We start from the raw sequence: 24897 nt of genomic DNA on the forward strand, positions 1-24897 counted from the left end.
GTTTGGAAAGCCAAAGATGGAGAGAACATAAATCACACATATATAATTATGATTCAGATAAGAGCAAAGCATAGCTTTATTCTTTTAATTGCAAAATGATATACCAGAGGCTCGTTTTGTAGGGCAAAACAGGTAGTTTCGAGAACATGTGAGTGAGACTGCCTTAGACTTCAGAAAATGAATTTGTGGGACTTGCCAAGCCAAAAACGGTGGCTTTGATAAATAAGTTCGTGGATGGTACAGATGCAGATGCCAGAGCTCTCCCTTAATGCTTAGGGTTCAGATGAGATCTACATGCCTTCCGTCTGTTAATGGTACAGTCAGACTCCCGATACTAGGCAGAAAGCCCCCTCGCCTGAGGCTCTAGCCCCGCGGTTCTTATACACGAGTGTGCTCCAGCATCACCTGGAGAGCTGGGCCCTACCCCCCACATTGCTGGGTCCCACCTCCAGAATTTCTGAATCACTGGATCTGGGGTGAGACCTGAAAATGTGCTTTTCTAAGGCATTCCCAGGTGCCACTGCTGCTCCTGGTTTAGGGGCCCACACCTTCAGAACCACTGTTTGAGGCTCATGTGTGTTCCTAAGGAGAAACTGGCCCCATATTTATTCATGCAGGCTATAGGCTTATCATGCTAAACCTGCCTTTGGGCACTAAGGAATTTTGAAGAATTAAACATTAAATCGTTTATGCAAACATTTCTTTTGTTGGACAGTGGCCTGCCCTTCCTTCCATTCCACTGCTTATTCTGTAGTTATGGCTATTAACAAGTTTATAAATGATCACTGTTATTTGCAAAGTTGCTTGGACAGCCAGAATGGGGAATAGGCAGAAAAATGAAAAGGAGAAGACCCATCAAGCCTCAAAGGTGATTGGAATATGGTCCCTAGGACAGGCTGTCCTCATGACATGTGACAACCAGCAGTCTTTACCAACCTGACTTGTTTGCAGAAATAGTAATCCGAGGAACTGAGTTTTTCTTCATGGAGTTTCCATTAGAAGTAAAGTCAAAACAAGAGTCCCCATAGAAGTAAAGTCGAAATTCCCTGTAGATTGTTCACGTCTATCCAGAGGAAATAGGACCTTGGGTGACTTGTGGGTTGCTTTTGGGGGAGGCTGAGCAGTAGGGACCCTGAGGGTCACTTGTAGGGATATGGCACAAAGCAGGACAGTCTGCGAGGCCTGCTTAAGTGACTAATCCTTGGGTCTCAAGAACTAGCCCTAGGATAAGATCATGTCCTTGATGCTTTCTTTTCGCCCTCTGTAATGTCTGCAGACAGGAGATTCGAGTCTTTCTGGAAAGATTAGTTGGGCTGGGGGAGGTAGATAGCTGTGTATTAGAGCAGTGCTGGCTAATAGAAATATTATGTGAGCCGCATACATGATTTTACATTATCGAGTAGCCACGTTTTTGAAAAAGAAAGAAGTGAACTTACTAATTTAAGTATATTTTATTTAACTCAATATATCCCCAATGTTATCTTTTCAACATTTAACCCGTATAAAATTGTTAAGTGAGATATTTTTATTCTTTATTTATATGAGTCTTCACAATCCAGCGTGTATTTTATATGCATGGCACATCTAAGGTGAAACAGCCACATTTCAAATGCTCAGTAGCCACATGTGCCTAGTGGCCACCATATTGGACAGTGTAGTTTGAGAGTAATTCTGGGATCTAAGATGGGCTTCCTGGGCCTAGGTATTAACACAGATCCGAATATTCAGCTCCTTCAAGCATGTGGGAGGATCCTGGCTCTAACCCAAGCCTTGTTCAGTCTTACAAGTATCTATTAATTATGTCCATCCACCTGGCTCTCTGGAAGCTTCACGGTGAGGGGATGGGTTGTTACTGACGAGTGTTTTTATAGACGCTGGGTGGTGTGTTTGGGCTAAGAGTCGACAGTGCCGATTCTAGGGCCAGCTGTGTTATTAGCTAGGTGTGTGACCTTGGGCCAGTAATTTTATTTCTCTGGCCTTGCTCTTCATTGTCTGTGTTGCCTTTGAAGTCAGAGGGTTGTGCTAGAGAAAACCCCTGAGGTTGCTCTCAGCATCTTCATCCTCTGATTCAATTCCAAAAGCTTTATGATTCAGAGTAAAAGGTTTCTGCGTTCAAAGAACTGAGCAGCCAGATGGGAGGGGCAGAAGGAAGATGGGTACCATTCAGTAGGAATATGAGATGTCATCGGGTATAGGTGTAAGTATGCATGTAAGTGGGTAGCAGGTCAGAAGGAGAATTCTCACTGTCAGCGAAGGCTTGAAGGACGTTTATTGACAGATGTTTCTCATGGACCCAGAGCAAGAATTTCTGTAGTTAATATCACCCAACCTACTTTCTGGTTTTCATTGTCAAGAGCAAATTCTGGGGTATTTGTTCTCCCTTGATTTCCACAAAGCACCTAGGTCCACTAAAGAGCCCCCTGCAGCGGGAACATTTTGCTGCTTTCAGATTTTGATGCAACTCCCATGTTCAGGTGGAAGGACACAAGAGTGCTGGCTGACTATTAGAAATGACCCTGAGCTTGGGAGCAGGGCTTCTGGTTAGCAGACAGATCTCTAACAACTACCACCTGGCAGTTCAGAGGAGAGAAGTCCCTTCTTCACATCTCTGTCCTCGGCAAGCTGAAGGATTAAGTTATGATGATTCAAAAAATGTTCATGTAGATTGGTCTTTTCTGAGGGAAAGTGAAACTCAGCTGATCAGGATTTATTTAAACAACTAACATCCTCTCCCCTCCCCCAGTAAAGCTTTTATGATATTGAAACTCATCTGAAACGCATGCTGGGGAACAGATTGCCATGATTTTCATAACAAGAGGGAAACTGTCTAAATATTCATAAATGAAGTACCCTGAGACTCCTCCAGTTCGCCACATCTGGAATTTCCCCGACTCTTACTACAATTGATGCAGATCTGTGGCCTCTGTGGGATAGAAAAAGAGCCCGGAGAAATGGCTATTTAGCATCTTTCTGAACAAAAAGTTCAGTCTCGGAGATTTGGAGGACCAGTTGAGCAGGAGGGCTAGGAAAAAGATAATCCTTGATAAAATTTGAACAAAGGCAGGTCAGGCTTTGGAATAAATGATGACCGTGGGGCAAAGGCTTAAACCTGCCCTCCCTGCCTGACCTCCCCTCACTCCATCCCTGGACGTTTGTACCACCTTTCTGGGCACTTTGTTCATTGACTCCCTTCTTAGGAGTTGTCCCCTGGGGTGGTGACAAAGGGTGGCTTGTGGTGATCATTGGTCCCTCAAGGCGGGAGCTTATGTGCTCTACTCGATAGCCCCACCATACAGCCCAGAAAGGTGCCGTGGACTCATGGTTGAGCACGTGGAGAATTAGAAACGACTTACAATTTAACGAGGCTCTATATTGGACAGAGTCTTGTAAAATTGGCATAGTGGCCATGGGTCCCCTTTCTCAAGTTCACAGTCACCAGCTGGAAAAAAACACATTGGTTCACATAGGACCCTGGAGCTTATTTGGGGTTTCTGAGGGATTAGTGGTGGTTACTGGTGTTCCATGGGGCTTGACAGACCCTTCGTTCTTTCTAGTCCCTGCCCCAGACGAATCAGCCCAAGACAGACCCTTGCCCCACAAAGGTTTATTGGCTCATTGCACCGGGGAGACTGCATAGGAGAATCTGTGCAGCACCATCGCACCAAACAAAAAAGAGTAGTTACCGGTTTGGAGGAGGAATGCAGTGAAATGTAAATGAAGCAGTATTTTGCTAGGCTCCAAGCAATGCCAGGCTGTGCTGAAATGGTCAATATCAGGTCTGTACTGGGAGGTGCACCCAGGTCATTTCTTTGGGAACCACCGAGTTAAGATAAGTGTGCAGTGCTGTGTTCAGAACTCTTTAAGTGAGGCTCTGCACTTGCGTGGGGAATCAAGGCTGCTTCTCTGTGTCACAGTGACTTCGTTCCCTCAGTCAAGAGTGGAACATTTCAGGGGCACCTGGGGGGCTCAGTCGGTTAAGCGTCTGCCTTCGGCTCACGTCATGATCTCAGGGTCCTGGGATGAAGCCCCACGTTGGCTCCCTGCTCAGCGGGAAGTCTGCTTCTCCCTGTCCCTCTGCCCTCCACCCCCGCTCATGTGCTCTTGCTGTCTCTCTCAAATACATACAGAAATAACGGCTGAATCATGATCCCAGGGTACTGGGATCGAGCCCCACATCAGGCTCCTGGCTCAGTGGGGAGACTGCTTCTCCCTCTCCCTCTGCTTCTCTCCCTGCTCATGCTCTCTCTCTCTCTCTCTCTCTCTCTCTCTCTCTCTCTCTCTCATCTCTCTCTCTATCTATCTATCTATCTCTGTGTCTCAAATGAATAAATCTTAAAAAAATAATATGTTTTAAAAAAGTGGAACATTTCATTCTGACTGATATGATATAAACAAAAGCAAAATTTCTGATAGTCTGTGGTTTTAGAGGACCAACTTTTGGGCGCCTAGGTGGCTCAGTCGTTAAGCGTCTGCCTTCAGCTCAGGTCATGATCCCAGGGTCCTGGGATCGAGTTCCACATCGGGCTCCCTGCTCGGCGGGAAGCCTCCTTCTCCCTCTCTTACTCTCCCTGCTTGTGTTCCTTCTCACTCTGTCTCTCTTTGTCAAATAAACAAAATCTTTTTTTTTAAAGATTTTATTTATTTATTTGAGAGAGCAAGAATGAGAGAGAGAGAGAGAGAGAGCACATGAGAGGGGGGTGGGTCAGAGGGAGAAGCAGACTCCCCGCTGAGCAGGAGGGGGCCCGATGCGGGACTCGATCCCGGGACTCCAGGATCATGACCTGAACCGAAGGCAGTCGCTTAACCAACTGAGCCACCCAGGCACCCAAACAAATAAAATCTTTAAAAAAAAATAGAGAACCAACTTTCTCTGGGAGTAAGAAAGCAGTAGTGCTTGGAGAAGGGGGTGTTAGAACCCTTTCTGGCTGCAGTGTGTGCTTGGGAGAAATGCTATTTCCCGTTCACGTTGTAGTTGTCTGTGTCTGCGTTTGGTACGCCAGCCTGATGAATGGCTGCGCAGATACTCTCTCATTCTGAGCTAATTTTTGCTTTCGCACCACGTTTAAATAGCAGAAAAAGGGGTCGATTTCCTTATGTTGGTTTTTTTTTTCCCCCAGCCTTACCTAGGAGCTCTTATATGCTACCTTTTCAGGGCAGGTGTTTTTGTTCACTTGTCTCCCCTAAAACTCCTATTTGGGTATGTCCAGTTTGAAACAAGTGTCCTAGTCATTGCCGCCCACACTTGATGTGTCCTAACGCACTCAGGCTCAGCGTCCCAGGGTCACGTCATGTGCCTCCAGGCGCAGACCCTGCTGTCCCGATTCCCTGTGGGCGTCTCCCTGGGAGGGTGCCCAGGCTGCCTGTGCTGCTGAAGACCTGGTTTTCAAGCACAGTCCTCTTGGAGGATACAAGCTAACTCCCTTTGTGTTATCCTTGTGGATTTCCTTTCTCCCAAAGACCCAGAGCTTCCCCCAACCTGAGCAGGAGAAAGTGCCACCGGGAGGAGCTGTGGTGAGCTCTGGGCTAGAAGACAGAAAGGCTTTGCTTGTCCGATTTTTTTTTCTTTTTTTTTTTTTTAATTCCTCCTTTTAAAGCGAGAGATTTAAAAGTGCCATAATTCATGGTTGTGAAATAATTTGAACGTCAAATTTCCAACAGCACCTAGGACTAGAGGTGGTCGTTGTGATTTGGGGTCGCCATCAGCTTTTTTGTGGAGGCAGGCATTGGGCTCAAGTTGACAACATAGTGGCGTGTGCCCTGTGTTTCCTTTCCCTGTCTGAATTTGAGTGTAGACCAGGGTTTTTCCACCTTGGCACTATTAATATTTGGACCGGATCGCTCTTTGTTGTGGGGACTGTTCCGTGTCCATTACAGGATGTTTAGTAGCATCCTTAGCCTCCATACACTTGAGGCCAATCACTGTTACCACCCCCTCCCACTGTGACAACCACAAATGTCTCCAGGCTTTGCTGGTGTCTCCTGGGGAGCAAGCGAGCCCTATTTGCGAACTGCTCCTGCAGACTGTAGTAAGCTCTACAAGGGCACTGCTGCTGGGCGCACAGTGGACACTTAGTTAATATTTACTGAGCAAATGACAAGCGTAGGATTCTCTCCAGCCCTCCCCACCAGCCCCGGATCCTCAAACCGACCCAGGGCTGGATTTTCTGTCCACATCTATCATACAGCACGCCTAGCCATGGCACTGCCACCACACTGACCCACCCTCCAGGTCCAAACCATTGTTTTGTTTCTTTCTAGCATTGAATATTTGCTAATACCCACGGCTGGATCAGTGGCTCTCACAGTGTGGTCCCTGGACCAGCAGCATCAGCATCACCTGGGAACTTGTTAGAGATGCAGATCCCCAGGCTTTGCCCAGTCCTTGAGGATCAGGAACCTTGGGGGTTCTGTTTTCACACATCCTTCATGGTGCTGATGCCCACTCATGCATGAGAACCACTGATGTAGACTGTTCCTTAAGCTTCCCTGTTCATGAGAATCACCAGGGTGCTTGTGGATTGCTGATCCCACCTCAGACTTGTTGATGGCGACCCCCAGAGAAGGGGATCTGGGAAGGCATAGAAGCAAAAGGTGCCCCACATCATTCTTCCCATCAGGGATGGTTGGGGAACACCACCCACCCCCAACTCCTACTCCTCTGGTCAAAGTCCTAGAACATTGTACAGAGCCCAGTGCCATTTTACTCCTCTAAGAAGGGAGCCTGACTCTTTCCTTTGGGACATGATTCCCCATTCATGATCCTCTGCTGCTTTAAACTGAAGGCATCACTCTATCCTTCCCTCAATGTTGCCTTGTCAAGAGCTCTGTGCCTCATTCCTTCTCCTTGGTTATAAGCTCCTTGAGAACCAGGTATCAGTCTTATTTAACTTAAGTCTCTTTCCCCAAAAATGTGACCTAAGTCCATACCCTTATTGCATTTCCAAAATACAAAAATCTGGAAAACTAAAAGGTTTTATCACTTGTTGAGTGATAAAACTTGTCCTGGACTAACATGCATTTATGTATAGTCTTCATTTATCCTGCTTGGGGGGACAAATCATCCATTTGCTGCAGAATTTTAATGTATTTGATGGTTGGGTGCAGCCCCAGACCCCAGCTGAGGATGTTATCTCTTGTATGGATGTAATACATTTCCTTTCTAAAATCTGAAAAATTCTGTCCCCACGGCTTCCGGATAAATGATTATGAACCCGTAGTGCCTCAGATAATATTTGTCACTTTAATGAAAGAACTTTAGGTTTTGATGTTGGTGAAAGTAGAAACACTGAGCTTGACACTTTTGTTCTGGTATCCCAAAGGAAAAGAATTCTAAGAGTGACCTGGTACTTTTCACCACTGCTAGAAGTTCTGGAAGGCTTCCTACCAGACTCTGTGACACATGGGATTTTAATCTTCAATGTCCTAAAATTGAGTCCAGAGAATGGTCCTGGATTTAATGTTATTTCCTTGGGGGGTGTGTGTGTGTGTGTTCTGCTTGCTGATATGTTTGTTCTGTTTGTTCTGCTTTTATTTTTTTTTAAGCTGAGGGTATTTTTTTAAGTTGATTTGTTTGTTTTTTATATGAATAGATTATAAAACCATCTGAAGGGAGTCATGGGCTGTGGGCATGCGAGTTCAATTTCTTAAATGGTCTGTTTTTAATCTCATGTAAATTTGTAGAAGTTTAGAGATTGAAATAATGTGTTTTTTGTTGGGGGGTTTGTGAATCGTGACCGGACTTCTTGGGGTTTTAATAGAACAAGTTTCTTCAAATTAGAATGCCTATCAGTAATTAGTATAGGGATCTTGATTTGGAAATAGGCAAAAGTCTCAGGGTCCTTGAACCTTCTGATATCTTACACAACATTTTCTCTGCACCTTGGAATGTGTCTTTTTTTCTTTTTTCTGGAAAGAGGGAATCACTGTTTTTTTAATCAGATTCTTAAAGGACTCTAAGACAAAAAGCTCAAGTGACGCCTGGCTGGCTCAATCAAAAGAGCATGCAACTCTTGATCTCAGGGTTGTAAGTTCACGCCCCACGTTGGGTATAGAGATTACTTGAAAATAAATATATAAATGTAAAAAAAAAAGACAAAAAAGCTCAAGAATTGATTGGGACTTCAGTCTTAGGGTAATTCATTAGTTTTTTTAAAAAATCTTTCTAAAAAAAATAGAGACCAATTCCTCTCAATTGCTGGGTAAGTTGTGCCTTTCTTTTTTTTATGTACATGTGGGCATTCATGTCTATTTGATCTTGGACTAATTAAATCCATCTAATTGAGGAATAGATGGAAAATGCCTGCCTCCAAAAATTCATTTCATTCCTTTCCTCTCCATCTCTGTCTGCTACTCATTTAAAATTTCTAATCTTCCCACATTCAGAAAGCATTTGGAATTATATTCTTCTTTCAAGACATATCAAATGCCTCCTCCTTTGTGAACTCCCTCCTGAATGTAATCATGACTTCTTCTGCAACACCACAGCCATATCCCATCAGAGTGAGTCTGTGCTTCTTCCAGCATTTGTCTTTTCTTCTTATCATCCTTTCACCCTTGCCTTTCCCCAGGTATTAGTTTGTCACTTGCACACAAGGGTGCGATGGGTAGTGACTTGCGTATCACAGGCCCAAGAACTGACAATGTCTTTTCCATGGTGTTGCCTCAATAAATGTTTGAATTAAAGTAGGGAACATCTTCGTTCCATATACTATGAAAATAAAATCCTAGTCTCAGAGTTAATCCATTTTTTCACTTGTTATTTTTTTAGTATCTTAAAACCATTGATACATCCAAACTGACGGCATGTTTTTATTTTCCAGTACTGCTGAATTAGGACCCAAATGCCTCAGTAGTAAAAACAAATTTTTACTTTCAAATATATCATGATAACTTAAAATGCGATCCTATGGTTGCCAGGTTTGATCAGGGGTGTTCTGAGTGACAGTGCCCGTGACTAGAGCCCTGAAATGTCAGAGTTGGCCGGAACTCAGGTCTAGTCCAGCGTGTTTTTTGGAGCCTCCAGAGCTTCATTGAGATAATTTGGGGGGCCTGGGTGGGAGATGGGCCAGCCCCACTCTCTAATTTAACCAGAGCAGCTCTGTTTTTAGTTGTTTTATTTTGGAGTTTTGGAATAAGTTGAAATTTGCTAAAAAGTGTTCTGCTGAAGTTAACCAAGCTGTCCTCTCATCCCTCCTTGGCCAGTCTCTCATTTTACACCTAAGGACCCTGAGGTGCAAAGCTACCTTGTAGTTGCCTCAGATTCTTATGCTCAGGGCGGCCCAGCTAGGATTGAACCTAGTCTTGACTGTCCTGACTCCTGGCCCAGAACACTCTCCTCCTGTTTAGCTGTCCCTCACATTTTCCTCCACTTTGTAGATATCACTAGGAGATCAAGAAACATTGAGTGGGAGCTGCATCAGGTTATGGGGATGCAAAAAGGGGTGAGTCTGATGTCAAATCCTGCTTCATGGACAACGGTAGTTGACAGTAGCCACTGGTACCTGTATCTCCTCCTTTTATCTGAAATTGGTGCCTTTCAGATAATTCTGTGTCTAATGCCTCACACATAAAATAGCATACATGGTGGGAATGTTTTAAAACTAGGTTATGTTGATGGTCATACAACTAATATACATTTATTAAAACTATTCATACTGTACAATTAACATGAGTGAATTTTCTGGTATAAAAATTACATGTCATTAAAGCTGTTAAAAAAAAAAAAAGCCAGGGGGACACCTGCCCTCCTTAACTAATAGGGAAACTGAGCAGAAAACAAAATGGCCCCATGAAACATTTTAAAGGCATACCAGTACTTTTTTATAAATATTTTCTCACTATGTTGGTTACAAGTCAATTCCACAGTCATTTATTGACCCCCTGCTATGGGCCAGTTCTTGAGGTAGCAAGGGAAGAGATGGGGGAGAGGGAGTGACACAGATGTATAGGAAGAGGCTTTTTGAGTGGAGGCAGGTTATAGTCAAGTGTTTCAGGGGAGGCAACTGGAGGTGTCCTCTTCTACTGAGTTCCTTCATGCCAGGGTACCTTCTGCTTTGAGTGATAAATACCTATGCAGCCATAAAGTAGTGGTAAGCAATACAGTTTTATGGAGTCAGGTAACAAGGGATCCAGAGACAGGCCCCCTGACGTTGGGGGGGATTCGACAGACATCTCAATGGTGTCAAGACTCAAGAGTCCCCTCCTCTGTGATTTTCCTGGCTTTCCTCTCATGGTTGAACTATGACTGCAACAGTGCTAAACACTATCCTGTGTTCCAACAAGGATGAAACAGTATTAAAAGCAGAAAGGCAGGGGCAACTATTTTCTTCACAACCCTTTTTTTAGTCAGAGAACAAAACCTAACAGCCTCCCTGCCCCTCCCAGCAGATTTCGATTTCCTCTCGCATCTCATTGGCTGGAAGTAGATCACATGCCCGCCCCTAAACCAATCACCAACAAAGGGGAGTGAGAGTAACGTTATTTGCCGAGACATATCTCATTCATTTCTACAGCTGTGGGCGGTTCCCTATTCCCAAATGTAATACCTGATTGCAGCAGGATTATATGAACTGGGAAGAGGATGGGGAATGGCTCCTGTGAACCAGTGTCTACCACACGTAATGAACTTTTCTGATGGAATGGAATAGAAACAATGCTTGCTTTTTCCTTTGTTGACCACGGGTGTCTTACCTTGTTTGTAAAATAGTTCCATGATTTCGATCCAATGAATTATTCTTCCAACTGGGACTCTGCAGGGCAGTTCTTCAGTAATGCTGTATTTGTTTCGGTGTTGTAAGTTTTGAGGTTGCATGGTCATATTTCACTAGCACAGTCAATAGGAAAATTGGTAAAGAGCTGTCATTATCCAATTTAAAGATGCTTTACTTTTTCCCTCCTTTTAGAATATTTGGCTGATTCAGAATTTGGAAGGTTTGCTATTACTAATTAAAGAGAGATGAAACATTAGTAACTCTGTGGACCTAGGAATTTTTAGACAGATTAATATTGATGGGATTTAGAACTAGTGCCCCTCAGCGTGGCTTAATGAGCAAAAGGTATCAGGGGCCCAGAGTACCTAAGATGGAAGGTTTCCAAGACTAGGATGGGGGATGTAACTGATATACTCTGTCCTTTGGACAGAAAGCAAAAACATTTGCCACAGAAAGTGAGTCCCTCTCTTTCCCTGCCCCCCTCCCTCTCTCCTCCCCGCCCTCTCGTCGTATCCGAACCGACCCTAGACCACAGTGTGTCTGTATTACAAATCTTTTTATTGCCTTTATTTTATATAGCACTCTCTTTGATTGATGTGACATTAACCATGATAAACCCCCACACACACACATTTCAGTCATATAAATTGTACTAGGGACAATGTAATTGACACTTGTGTATCTAGCTCTAGGTTATGATCTGCCTGCAGGAACTGGCCTGATCCTTGGGAAATATCTAAGGCCATTCAAAGCTGTCAGGATTGTTGACTTAGCTGCAGAATAATAAATGCCTGTCCCAGTAGATACTAATTCTCTGGAATTTTTCTTTCTACCTTCTGTCCTAAGTCATCGAACCCCACTTTTCCAAGTTTTACTTTCCCGGCTACCTGACAAATGTTTTTGCTCTCTTCTAAACTGGTGCTTTTGTGTAAATAGAGAAGATTTAACATCAGATAGACTTTCTTTTTTTAAGTTTATTTATTTATTTATGCAATCTCTACACCCAACGTGGGGGCTCGAACTCATGACCCTGAGATCAAGAGCCGCACGCTCTTCTGACTGAGCCAGCCAGGCGCCCCTCACATCAGATAGACTTTCAAAGGCATATAATTGATGGCACATTTGAACCGGTTTTCAGTGGCTTTAGTGTTTTTCTCTCTTTGATGGACATCCTTGCTGATGAACATCCCCACCTAAATAGGCAGGTTCCCACAGAAAGGCCATGGGACATACTTGAACAAGTTTGTCTCCCCAGTGTACACATGTGTACAAAGAACATTTAGTGGGTATTTGTTGGTTGTTTGTGGTTGACACATGTTCACATACAAATATATGTCTCGGGAGATGTACCATAATGGAGTCTTTTTTATTGTTTTGAGTACCATGCCAGCTTTTAACATACACAGATACCCTGTTTCTGATTTAATGATGTGTGGAAGAAAGCAAAGAGGGCAGAATTTAAGCTTTTTGCTCTTTGTAGATCATGTCTGCTTATGCATGCACCCAAAGAGTATATAAAATGGTATATAGAATAAAGAGTACATAAAATATACATCTGAGACCAAGGAAAACTTTTTGCTTTTCTGCCAGAGAGACACAAAGCAGTCAATGGCACTTGATGACATCACATGATTTGTGAGGGGGAAAAAATGAAGAGAATAAATAAGCATGAGCCCCAAATGAGCCGCAATCTTAGGTGGTTTCCTGAGGGTGACCCTTTCTTTTATGCAGTTGTTATATCCTATCTGTTAAGTGTGCTTTTCCCTGAAGTTAATGTGAGAGAGGGCATCTTTTCCTGGGCCACCCGGCCCATTAGATGAAGTATTGTAAAGGTTGTGTTTTCTTTTCTTCTTACAGCCAAGGATTACTGCAAAGTAATATTTCCATATGAGGCACAGAATGATGATGAATTGACAATCAAAGAAGGAGATATAGTGACTCTCATCAATAAGGTAAGCAAAGGTTCCCTCCTGCCTTTAAAACTGCAAACCACTTTGAGGCATTACTGGACAATACAAGCTTTTGTTTTGGCCTTGAAACACTTGATTTTCACTTCCTGAACTTCCAAGGAAGAATCTTGCATCTTTCCTCTTGATCAGGCTAAGCCCAGTGTATCCAGGTGAATGAACAAACTTGAAAACCAAATAGATTCTTTTGGCCTTGGAGCCAGCTGCAGATTGGCATGGCCTGATGGAAAACTCCATCCCAGAACGGCTAACCCAGAAGGCACTCTGCTTGGCTAGAGAGTCCGCCCTGCACAGCAGCCCCGGCTGCAAAGCTGTGTCATGAGGTATCCAAAGAGGGGCTTTAAAAAGGCAGATCATGCCTCACAGGCAGCAAACGCGTAAAGACTGTGTGCTGTTCAGATCAAAGACAGGTAGTATGCCTGAGAGAATTTGCTTGTCTTGTCTGGGCTACGAAGGTTGGATGATTTTATTATCATTATAGGCAGAGCTCTGTAAACATACAGAGAGCTCTAAAATCTGTGTGAAGTGATACAGCTTAACAGGGCCTGAACCGTGTACTGTTTATGCTTTCATGTAATGGTACTCACCAAGTAGGTGGTTGAAAGATATATTATTTAAATGATTCCTAGAATATATGGCATTTTGTCTGAGATACAGGATTCTCATGATGGTCTTACACGGTGAAAAGCTGACCCATCTTTAAGATGTAAAAGTGGCTTTATTCTGAGGTCCAAGTGAGTGGCAGGGAATGCGTGATGCTCTCGGCACAAGCGTGACTTGGGGATCATCGTGGCTGCCTGTGTTCATGCAGGGATAGAAAGCACTGGCAGGGCGGAGAGTGCAGGGAAGAGGGAGAGAGAACAGGGGTTAGGGTGGGGGAGGTAGGCCCTGGGTCTCTGTCCTGCGGCCATTACTGAGAGGGAGGGGATCACCGTGTTTGCCTGCCCCCTTCCTCCACCCCCACGTGTGTCCATAAAGTGATGGGTACGATTTGCCTTTATAGTCCGCGACACTTATCATTAAGAAATGATTGTAGAAGTTGTATGTTTTAAGAGCCTGGGCCAAAGATGCCAGGGAATTAATGACCCCAGAGGTTAAGCAGCTCACCAAAGATCAAATTATTTTAGGGAGAGTGCTGGCCTTATCCATATGACAGTGGTACGCTAGACAGTGCTAAGAACGCCTTTCTGGAATAGCAGACTACTCGCAGACCTGCTGAGGGGCCAAGAACTTGCCCATTGTCTTACCTGTAAGCTATTCTCCCCACATTCATTTTAGCATATTTCTGTAAGTGTTTTCCGTGGCAGGAGGAAATCAGAGCAGGGTAAACTGCAGCCCTTCTTGTTCCTTTCTGCCAAGGAGGCAGAAGCGTTCTGCTCCTTCTTTCCCACCCTTCCCCTCATCCTTAAGCCGTGCCTCCTTTTAGGCGGCTTCTGTGCGGCACGTTTCCTATTTTGAACCATACCCTTCACCAAACACTCGGAATAGAGAAGTTATTAAATAGGTATAAAGCATAATACAAATACTTCGATAATTAGCCCAGATACTTGGTTTTAGTCCTACAGGGAAAGGGGTAGATCGCTTTCCCCCGTGATCATAAGGCAACCAGAGGGTGCAATAACCCATTCTTTGCAGTGGGGGAGGGGGGCACTTTGCTGTTTGTGGTTTTCTTTTCGTTCGGAGGGGGGCAGCCTCATTTTAACTGAAAGCCAGATGTATCAATAATATTTAATAAGGTTTGGGGGGGAAAAAACCACCACAGATGGTCTCTTATCTGAATACATCTATTTCTACCTTACTATATTATATTCCTGTCCTTGTCATTTGATTACATGTGATGAGAACACATTCATCTTGATGTTTTTGTTCCTACCAGCTTGAGATCCGGTCTGATAAGAAGAATTGAATTTTTCTAAAGAGTTTAGTCAGAAAGACACTCCCTCCTGGTTCCATCCTCCATGCACACGGCCAGGAGAAAGGAACGGACAGATGTGGAAGGTTGCTCTCAGGAGTGTCCGGGATTATACCAGATGTCCCCACTTTCATAGCATAGTGCAATTAGGCACAGTTTAGAAACTGAAGCTGCTTATAGATAGTATGATGACATTTGCAAAACGTGACCTCATTATCCTTGCCCCCTGCCCCTGCTCCCTCCACGGCACCTGCTCCGGAGGAGAACCCTAGGGAGGCCAGGGGTGGAGGGATGCTGGCAGCCCGGCCCCCTCTTTTTATTATCCCCTAATGGTGCTTTGCTCGTGGGACCCCTCTGCTCCAGTGAAAGTCTTTAGCAACTTTCCTCTCCTTTATTGTCAAATCCAGCTAGATTCTCCTGGCACTCATTTGCCCGGGCGCTCTGGCCTCACTCTGGCTTTCTGGCCTTGATCCACATCACTGTTGTACAACAAGCTCTCCTGGGATGTCCCCATCCTGCTCGTGCATCCTCCCTCACTTGACCCACGCCGTGTTCCTACTGCCCAGAACGCCCTCTTCCAACCCAATTAGCTGGTTTTTCAATAGCTAATAATACAGCCAGTCTTAACTCATGCTGCATTACGTACCTGGGCCCATTTTTAGGTTGTTACTTAAAAATGTCCCCTGTGCACTATCAATTTTGTTTTTATTATTATTTTATATGGTCTGTGAAATCAGGTCTCTTGATATCCTGTCCTCCGGCAGGTTTTGACTTTTATTGCCATAAAATATCCGCCAGCCTTGACCTAGCATTCCACTTGATTGGAAGCATTTTAAAATGACAAGTGCCATGTCGGCTACCCGCTCAGAGAAACCAGGGTTTGAATCCTGGCAACACCATTCATGGCTGTGTGTCGTTGGGCATTTAACTTAACCCCTCTGAGCCTCAGTTTCCCCAACCAGAAAGCGGACCTCACAGGGCTTCCATGAGGATTTGCTAAGGTGCTCTTTCTCTGACCGTGGAAATGGGGAAGGAAGGGCTCTTGTGACTGAGCCCAGTTCGCTGCTGGGGCAGAAACACCATGATATGAGGTGGGTAATAGTGGTGGCAGATTTGCCTGAAAATAGCTTAGAATTCACAAGGGGTGAGATTTCAGCAAGAATTTGGAGAAAAAACATGGCATGAGTATTTTTGCTTGCTGAAAAGTGGGGGGAAATGGAGTCTGAGTCTGTCATACCCTGCTGACGTTATAGAAAATTCTTACATCTTCCTTGGAGTTAAAGGATCACCTAGAAAGTCATTTAGATGAATGTGTGCTGTTGATATTGTAAAGAGGAGAGCTTCACTATGATTTGTTTACTGTGTCTTTTGATATGCTTCTTTATTGTATGTATGAGTTGAGATGAAAAACCTGAATCGAATCGTTGTTGTCTAAATTCGACTTCTTTGGCTGGAGAGGTTCTCGATTTACCCCAATTCCACTGGTGTTTTTCTTTCAGAGTCAGCTAAGGTGGTTTCCCTTTGTCCTGTTTTTCTGTGCTGTGGCAGGAGTCACAGGGCAGGCGTTGCCCTCATTTTTAGCCCTAGATTGTCATTTCATGTAGCTTTCTAGAAAATGAGTCAGACACCCTTAGTGGGTGCCTGTAAGCCCTCCACGTTTCCTGAAATAATGTGCAAAGACCTGAACTATTTGTGTGTGTCCCTGGAAACTAGGATGAAATGTGGCAACCCAAATGGTTTGTTTTTTAGTTTATTTATAAAGAATTCTTGTGGATTTGGGAACATTTCCACTTGCACAGAACACACCTGTGTTTAGCTTTTATTTCCAGTCCCTCAAAAATAGCTCCTTCATCTGTGTTCCTGCCGCCCCCATCCCTGTCTTCGTGATTTGTGCTCAGAGAATGGTTGAAAGGGTTCAGAAGCCTCTGGGTCTGGTTTCCAACCAGAGAAGCTCCCTGGAGAAAGGCCGAGAGCAGCCTGGTGCAGGCCAGGCTGGGGTTCAGCTGTAACGGTGGCCACCACCAGGCGCTCCGTGCTCTGACCACTGCCACCTGGGGGAGAGCGAGCCCAGCTGCCGAGAGGGTCAGTGTTCCTGCCCTTGGCCGACAGTCTCCTGGCCTCAGCCCCCCTAACCCGGAAGGAAGGGCTGCCCATGTGAGCCCTTTGTAAACTGCGACCTTTAAGTATGTATTTCTTATTAAAAAGCTTCCCTGAGTAGCTGTGTCTTTGACCCCTAACAGAGCAGATGCAACCCCCCCCCCGTTTCTTCATGGGTATAAGCCTATCTGAGAACATGAAGGTAAACACTAAGAAATAATATTATTGATAAAAATCATGGAGCAGTGAAGGTTGAAGGAAGGGGAAGGAAACTGATAGATGGGCCCTAAAGAAAGAGGGAAGCCAGAAGATTAGATAAAGGTAGAAATAGAAGAAAAAATACAAAGTGGGGCACCTGGGTGGCCCAGTCGGTTAAGCGTCTGCCTTCGGCTCAGGTCATGATCCTGGGGTCCTGGGATCGAGCCCCGCATCGGGCTCCCTGCTCAGCTGGGAGCCTGCTTCTCCCTCTTCCTCTCTCCTTCCCCCACTCGTGCTCTCACTTGCTCTCTCTCTCTCTCAAATGAATAAATAAAAAATCTTAAAAAAAATACAAAGTGAGAGTTTCACCTTTTCCTCCGGATATATCAAACCAGGGATCTTTAAATATTTGGAGCTTGACCTGCTGTGAGGGTGGAGTTAGGACTGCAGACTTCATCTCTACCCTCCTCCTTTCTAGACAACTCTTGAGCACCTGACTTAGTAATGGGTCAGTATATGTGCACGACCATGGCTTCCCAGGGCAGGACCCTCCCAGGGTGGCTGGCAGCAGGAGCCCTGGGCCCCTCGTCACCATTCCTTTCCCTCCCGGTGGCCCTGGAAGTTAGGTGGGACCACGGGTGTCCTGTGCAGATCATGGAGAAGGACTGGAGGCCTAGAGCATGGAAGCGACTTTCCCAGGGTCTCCAAGCACGGCAGGGGCAGAACCAGGGCAGGGTTGAGCTGCCTGAGCTGCCTTGTGGGGCTTTCAGATGCTCCTAGAAGGTGGGGCTCAGGTACTTCCAGAGGCAGCTTGTCTACTCACTGAGTCATCCTCTGTCACTGGATATCTAGGGCAAGTGCCTATCAAATTTTCTTTCCACCTTAAAGACATGATCGTTATTTAATCAGGAAAATGGTATTACCATGCCATTACCGCTATCAATTTTGTTTTTATTATTATTTTATATGGTCTGTGAAATCATTACCCCATCTTCTTGCATGTTGGTATGCATGTTTCTGATCTCTTAGGGTCAGGATCATCCATGACTTTCTCCTTCCACTGTCACCACCACAGAAATGAAATGATAATCAGTGCAGAGGAAATGATGAACTCGGCTCAGGGCTCATGTTGGTTCTTTCTGTGCCTGAAGCCCTCTTCTCCCGCTTCCTTCCACTGTCTTCCTCTTTTCTTCTGGCTCAGTACCACTTAGTTTTCTGCTGGCTTTTAGCATGTAAAAAGAAAGAAAGAAAGAAAAAAAGTGAGAAAGAGAGAGAGGGAGGGAGGAAGGGAGAAAGATGAAGGGAGGAAGGGAGGAGGGAGGGAGAGAGGGAGGGAAGGAGGGAGAGAGGGAGGGAAGGAGGAAGAGAGGGAGGGAAGGAGGGAGGAGGGAGGGAGGGAGGGAGGGAGGGAGGGAGGGAAGGAGGGAGGGAGAGAGAGAAAAGTGGGAGTCCTGAGCGCCTGCTTAAGTCATTCTGTGATTATATGTTCTTTTGTTTGTTCTAATGTTTATTTTCCCTTCCTGCCTCCCTCTGATTAATTCATTAATTGAAACATTTATTCACGAGAGAAATGTTTTCACACTTCCTTGCTTCCCGCCTCACAGGAAGTAAGGATGTTTCTCCAAAGAGAAGTGGTTTTAGGAATCTCAAGAAAGGTTCTCAGGCTGGCATAAGAAAGCCCATCAGCTAAACAGATTGCTGGCCTTGACCCTTTCTCTCTGCACTGCTGAAGCTTTTAGCAGAGCTAAAATGCTAGGATTAAATGTGGTTTCAAGGGTGAGGAGTAAATTAGCAGGTGTCACCCTGAAAATGATGACACACTGACAGACCCATTAGAAGGACATGTTTTATGAGTGAATGAAGAAGTTAAGCATAGGTCTAGGATCATCTGGGTTTACACACATTTAAAGAATGCCAGTGTTCAGCAAATGAGTCATTTATGTCATAGGATGTATTTTTTGTAGTATGGCCTGCCTTGTTAGACTGCATATGTCTTTCCTGGAGACAGAAGTCACAATCTCTCTCCTCCTCAGAGCATTAGAAATCCCCAGGAATATGGTTTGCTGCTGTTTTGTCTTCCTCTTATTTATTTATTTATTTGTTTGTTTATTTATTTATTTATTTATTTGACAGAGACAGACACAGTGAGAGAGGGAACACAAGCAGGGGGAGTGGGAGAGGGAGAAGCAGGCTTCCCGTGGAGCAGGGAGCCCTATGTGGGGCTCAATCCCAGGACCCTGGGACCATGACCCGAGCCGAAGGCAGACGTCCAATGACTGAGCCACCCAGGCTCCCTTTTGTCTTCCTCTTTAAAGTAACCAGGACACTGGGACCATAGAGAAGAATCCTGATACCATGAGGACGTTTGATCAAAACTCTTCCTCACTGAGCTTATTTATTATCATAAACACAGTTTAAAATTAGATGAGGTTGGTAAACATAGGACTTGAGGTGGTAGAAAATTTCTCGTTCGTTTACCAGTAGACAGTCAAAACAGTACCACCCCCAGATTTTGATGGCCATGATTGCAGATTTTTCATAGACAGATGAGTTTGCAGTTGATAAGTCGCCCCAGGTTTTTATGCCTCCGCAAGTGATGTAAAACTGTTGAAAGGGACCCTGCATCTGTTCGGCCTAATGGTCATCTCTGTCCAGAATGCTGTGTTTTAACGGCGGGACATTCGTAATCGTGCAACACCATCTTGGGACACTTTTCTCCTGCAACACACAGAAAAACCTGCAGGTGTCTTAAGGAATTAGAGAAACTCTTTCTGTTTTCTACTTCTAACCTTTCAGTTGGTATTACTCGGAAAGGGCCATTGTGAGAATTAAATGAGATGTTGAGGCTCAAAGTGCTTTAGGAATATAAAAGTTGATTCTCGTTACTGCTCTGAGAAGTTAGTATGGGAAGAAGAGAAAACAAATGCCCAGTTACTGGAAGTTTTTACTTCATATATTGAACTGTCCTGAAATTCAGTTCAGCACTTTCCCTGAAATTCCCCTTTATTATTTGTTTTTTGACTCTTCTTAGGAGAAAAGTAATTTATTATAGTTATATAGCCTCTGTCTTATTAAAGTATCTCAAAGGTCTTGACATTCACATTTGCATTTTATTAAAATCTGCTTTTCTGAGATGGAAAGTGGCATGGGATGCACTTTTAAAGTAGTATTATATAAATAATACTTACTTTTGGGGAAAAATGAGAAGAAAACAGATAAATAGATAAATACCAAGAAAAGTCAAAATCACCTCTCCATGTTTGAGCTGTATTCTTCCAGATGTTTTACACACAGAGACACACACAAATTACAGCTCAAAATAAAAACAAGATCACAGCACATACACTATTTTGTAACCCTCTTTTTTCAAAATATATCATGCCTGTCTTTGGCAGCACAGTTAAAATGGTTCCTTAGAGTCCTATTGTACGAAGTACCCCAATTCTCTTTTATGTTTAGTTTGTTTCTAGGTTTTCCTTATTTTAGACCAGGTGGTATGCAGTCATCACTTTGTGAATTCTTGTGCATGTAATTAGTTCTGCTACTTTCTACTACTTGTATAACCTTGGGAAGATTGCTCAATTTCTCTGTGCCTCAGTTTCCACATCTGTGAAATGGGGGTGATGACAGTACCTACCTCTTGGCGTTGCAAAGATTCAATGAGTTAAAGTAGCTAAATCACTTAGCATGCCTCGCTCAGAGTAAGTGCTGTGAAAATGTTAATAGTTGTTATTATTTCTTGATGATAAATAGCTAACTGTATGCTGCCTCAGTTCCTTTTAAAGGTATTTGAGTGATATTATGAAAGGTTGTGCCAATTTAGCCTCCCCACAGGAGTGTGTGAGAATGTATTTTCCTGCCCTTGTCATCCTTGGATATGATCATTCTTTCTAATCTCTGCTAATCTGATAGGTGTTTGCATTTTTTAAAATGATTACTCAAGTTGAAAATTTTATGTGTCATTTTCCAATTGATTTTTATAAAAATACCTTATATTCATGACACTAACCTGTCATCTTTCACATTACAAATGTTTTTTTCTTAGTTTATGACTCAGAGAGATATTTAAGAAAAACATCATTAAAAATAAATACCTTTTAGACTTAAATTTTCTCCATTTTCTGGTTAACTAGATAATGCAGTACAGTTCATCCTTTTAAGAATAGTTTTACTTAAGGCTTTTATATTTTAGTCCTAGTTGGAAAGGGTTGCTGGCTATTAAATGCATTCCTTGTCTGCCTTCCTCAGGGCTTTCAGAGGTTCTATTTAAAGCTTCTGTCCTTACAAGCATTTTTTTTTTTTTTTACAATGGCATTCAGAGAGCCCCTGAGGTTCTGCATGGATATATATAAGGATCCTCATTCTAGATCAGAGCTGGGCCAACTTGTTCTGTAACGGGCCAGAGAGTAAATATTTTAGTTTTGATGGTCTTTGTTGCAACTATGCAAAAGCAGTCATAGAAGTAAATGAATGGGCATGGCTGAGTTCCAATAAAACTTTATTTATAGACACTTAAATTTGAATTTTGTGTGATTTTTCACATTCCTTGAAATATTCTTCTTTTGGTTTTTTAAAACCATTTAAAAATGTATAAACTATTCTCAGTGGGATGAACAGAAATAGGTAGCAGGCCAGATTTGGTCCATGGGCTATATAGTTTGCTGGCCCCTGAGATAGAATGTCTAGAAACAGACCCAAAAAATACAGCCAATTAATTTTCAACAAAGGTGCAGGGCGAATTTAAGAAAGAAAGGATAGTCTTTTCAGAAATGGTGTTGGCACAATTGGAAATCCATAAGCAAAACGAAAACACCCTAACCTAAACCTAATACATGATGCAAAAATTAACTCAGAATGGACTGAGTAGATCTACATGTAAAATAGATCTACTAAAATGTAACATAGATCTACATGTAAAACAAAAACCACAAAATGTTATTTATGAAAACATAGGAGAAAGAGTTGTTAGACATGACACCAAAAGCACAGTCTGTGAAAGAAAATACTGCTAAATTGAACTTTGGCAAAAATAAAAACTTTCACTTTGCAAAGATAGCATTAAGAGGATGTTGGATGGTTTGTTTTTCTTACAAGGCGATTTGAGCCCCACTGTTTAGTAAATAATTGCCTGATAAGTAATTGCATGAATTTCAAGGACCTTGGTTTTGTTCTCAGTCTTCCTGGGAATATCCTTTGTAACACAAGACCGCAAATCTCCCTTATCAGAGCCTTTTCCCCCAAGGTGGCAAACAAATGTAGCCACACTCTACCAGTCAGGCCTGGGCTCAGCTGAGCAGCCGGAGGGCCTAGATTTGACCTGGGAATTGTATTTTTTGCTCACTGCATATGGCCTATAAGCTAAATTTGCTGAGTATAGAGAAAAAGACCCCCAAACAAATTTTTATGCCAAGGAATAAGTTTTCCTAATAGGAAAACTGAAATATAGATTTGTCTGGTGAAGAATGGAAATGGAAGGTAGGCATTTAGGAATTTACCAATAGTTGCTACAGCTGGCTTGGATGATCTTGACATTCATAATGATCATGGCTATGCCCTTTAACCTCATATTCCTTCCTGGTCCTTATCTGTGAAATGAAGATACTCCCCCACCTTCATCCTTAACAACTTTCTTTGTTACCTCTTAGAGGTGGTGCAGGAGCTAAGAAAATCTCTTAAAACATAATGAAAGATGCTTTATAAATGCCAGTGTTTTTGTCAATGAAGCAAAATGATTTTTTATTATTTCTACTATCCTTTTACTGGAAGAAAAGCATGTGTCAGGGTGCAGAATCAATATCGTTTTCTAAACAAACACAAATGAAAAGTCAGCTGTAGGATGCACATCCTTGAGAGGTAAACTGTGTTATTAGCCATGTGGTTTGGATGAGCCGGAAGTATCATTAGAAACAGCTTTCAAAATTTAGCGTGAAATGGACACCTGGGTGGCTCAGTCGGTTAAGTGTCTGACTCTTGGTTTCGGCTCAGGTCATGATCTCGTGGATCCTGGGATTGAGCCCCGAGGTGGGGCCGTGGAGGGGGGGGGGTCGGTGCTCAGCAGGGAGTCTGCTTGAAGATTCTTTCCCTCTGCCCCTCCCCCCACTTGTGCACGTGCATGTTCCCTCTCTCTTTCTCAAATAAATAAATCTTTTAAAAAAAACTAACATTAAATGGTCATCTCAATGTAAATGACTTATCAAGTAGAAATGAGAAATTTCTATGAAAAAAACCTGTTGCATAATTTTGCATCCTTGTTTATGTTTAAATAGACCAAAAAAATGTAAAAGTGCTTCCTTAATGAGTTGCATTTTATGTATGACTTGTTCATGTGCCTTTATGTGTTAATGGCACATGTCACGCTTAAAGCCTAATCATAAGTACACAGGAAAGGTCCTCTCTGCAAATATCCCCTTTTCACATGATTACTGATTTTTGAGGTAGATTTATGGGGATAGAAGGTCTTTCATTCTGATACTAGAAAAAAGGCTAAAAGCATAAGTACTTCCTGAAACTTAAGATTATATAACCTGCAAATAAAATAATGAAATCAGTAAGCTATTCTTGTATATGTTTTGTGCGCAAACTATACGGCCATGCCCCACAACTCTGGGAGTTGCCCAGTGTGAATGGTGACCCTGGAGTTGGACCAGTACAGAAGTATCTTTTGGGTGCTGTTTTCTGAAGAGGCTCCAGATAGAAGCATCTTTTTCTAAGAGGGAAACAGGCTGTGAGTAACGAGGCCTTTGGGCTTCTGCTCTGGCTTGTCTCCTATTAAAACCCCTTCCAGCCTTCCTCATTCCTGCCTGCCTGCCTCTCATAACGTCTGTGGAAATTCTGTTCTCTTTCTGGGGACCAAGATTTGATTTCAGCTTTTTTGCTCAGTTCTTAGTGACATCTGGACTCAAAGGTTACTTCTTTGGCAAATCCATAACCCATGGGTTATGGGAGTGTAGGGTAGTGATCCCCTCAGCTCTCCAGGTGGATGGAAAGGGCCTTAGGTAGCTGGGACCCCCCTCTGGGTTGATGGCCTTCAACAACATTTGGCTTCCAGCAATATGTCATCAAAATATTATCGTTTTATATGTGTGCCATTATCTGAAAAAAAGTTGGGTGGCACTGACTTACTGCGTGTATTTAAATTTTCCATACAACGATGTTTAATACTGACTCTGCTTTCCCGTAGGGAATATTCCACCTTCCCTGTTAGAGAAATGTGCATATGACTAGCAGAGGAGACTCCAGGATAATTAAAAACTCTCGTATGTCTTTTCATTTTAGAAATTCTTTCTCTAGGACTTCTTTTGGGAATTAGACCTTGAAATAGCTCAGACTTTTAAAGATAGAGCTTCAAGTTCTATTAAATCTAGAAAAAAATAAATTCTAATTAAAGAAACAGTCTTTTTAAGCAAGCATAACTTCTGGTTGTAGCCAAGATGGAGTCAAAGGTGTTAGGCTTACCCTCCTGCCACAGACAACTTTAAAATTGGACAAAATACATGAACCCACTGTTTTTGGGCATTGGGTAATACAGAGCTCAGGGATGTAATCCTTGGGAAAAGGATTCCACATCAACCCTGGCTTTTTTCCCCCGGGGGCACTTTCTAAATTGCAGCAGAGGGCAGGGGAGCCCCAACAGAAAGCAGAAGACTCATCGGATGGAGGAAACAGAGATCATAATTCAGGACTGCCAAGGTGACTGGACTTTTCAGGGCAGTGAATTGCTGAGGAGTGAGCTGTACAAAGAAAGGGCTCCAGAAGCCTATATATAGGAGGTTCTTGAGTCTTTTGCCAAATACTAAGCTGTGCATCAACAGGGCAAGACTCCACCAGGTCTGGAAGAAAATAAGCCAAGGGGCGTGGGTGGGCTGTGAGCTGAGGGAATATCCCAGAAGTCACCAAGGATGGGAGATGTTAGAGTTCTGGCCAAGCAGGGTAGAAAAACTTTGCTGAATACACCTGGCATCTAACTGAGAACCCAGAAGAGGCAGTCACAGGAACAGTGCCACCCTAACCTACC

At 43.4% G+C, this 24897-nt stretch overlaps 1 protein-coding gene across 11 annotated transcripts in view; it reads left to right on the top strand.

Annotated features, from left to right (window-relative positions):
* Positions 1–24897, top strand: part of SH3KBP1 (SH3 domain containing kinase binding protein 1) — a 324202-nt gene that overhangs the window by 227599 nt on the left and 71706 nt on the right. For all 11 annotated transcript variants that reach the window (XM_073902009.1, XM_073902010.1, XM_073902011.1 and 8 more), the window contains one exon: positions 12567–12661. In XM_073902009.1, coding sequence (XP_073758110.1) covers positions 12567–12661 — 95 coding nt within the window. The remainder of the gene's footprint in view (positions 1–12566; positions 12662–24897) is intronic.

This window comes from Callorhinus ursinus, unplaced genomic scaffold (assembly GCF_003265705.2).
Source record: "Callorhinus ursinus isolate GAN/ISIS: 27379988/994484 unplaced genomic scaffold, GSC_fseal_2.0 scaffold16, whole genome shotgun sequence".
Taxonomy (NCBI): Eukaryota; Metazoa; Chordata; class Mammalia; order Carnivora; family Otariidae; genus Callorhinus; species Callorhinus ursinus.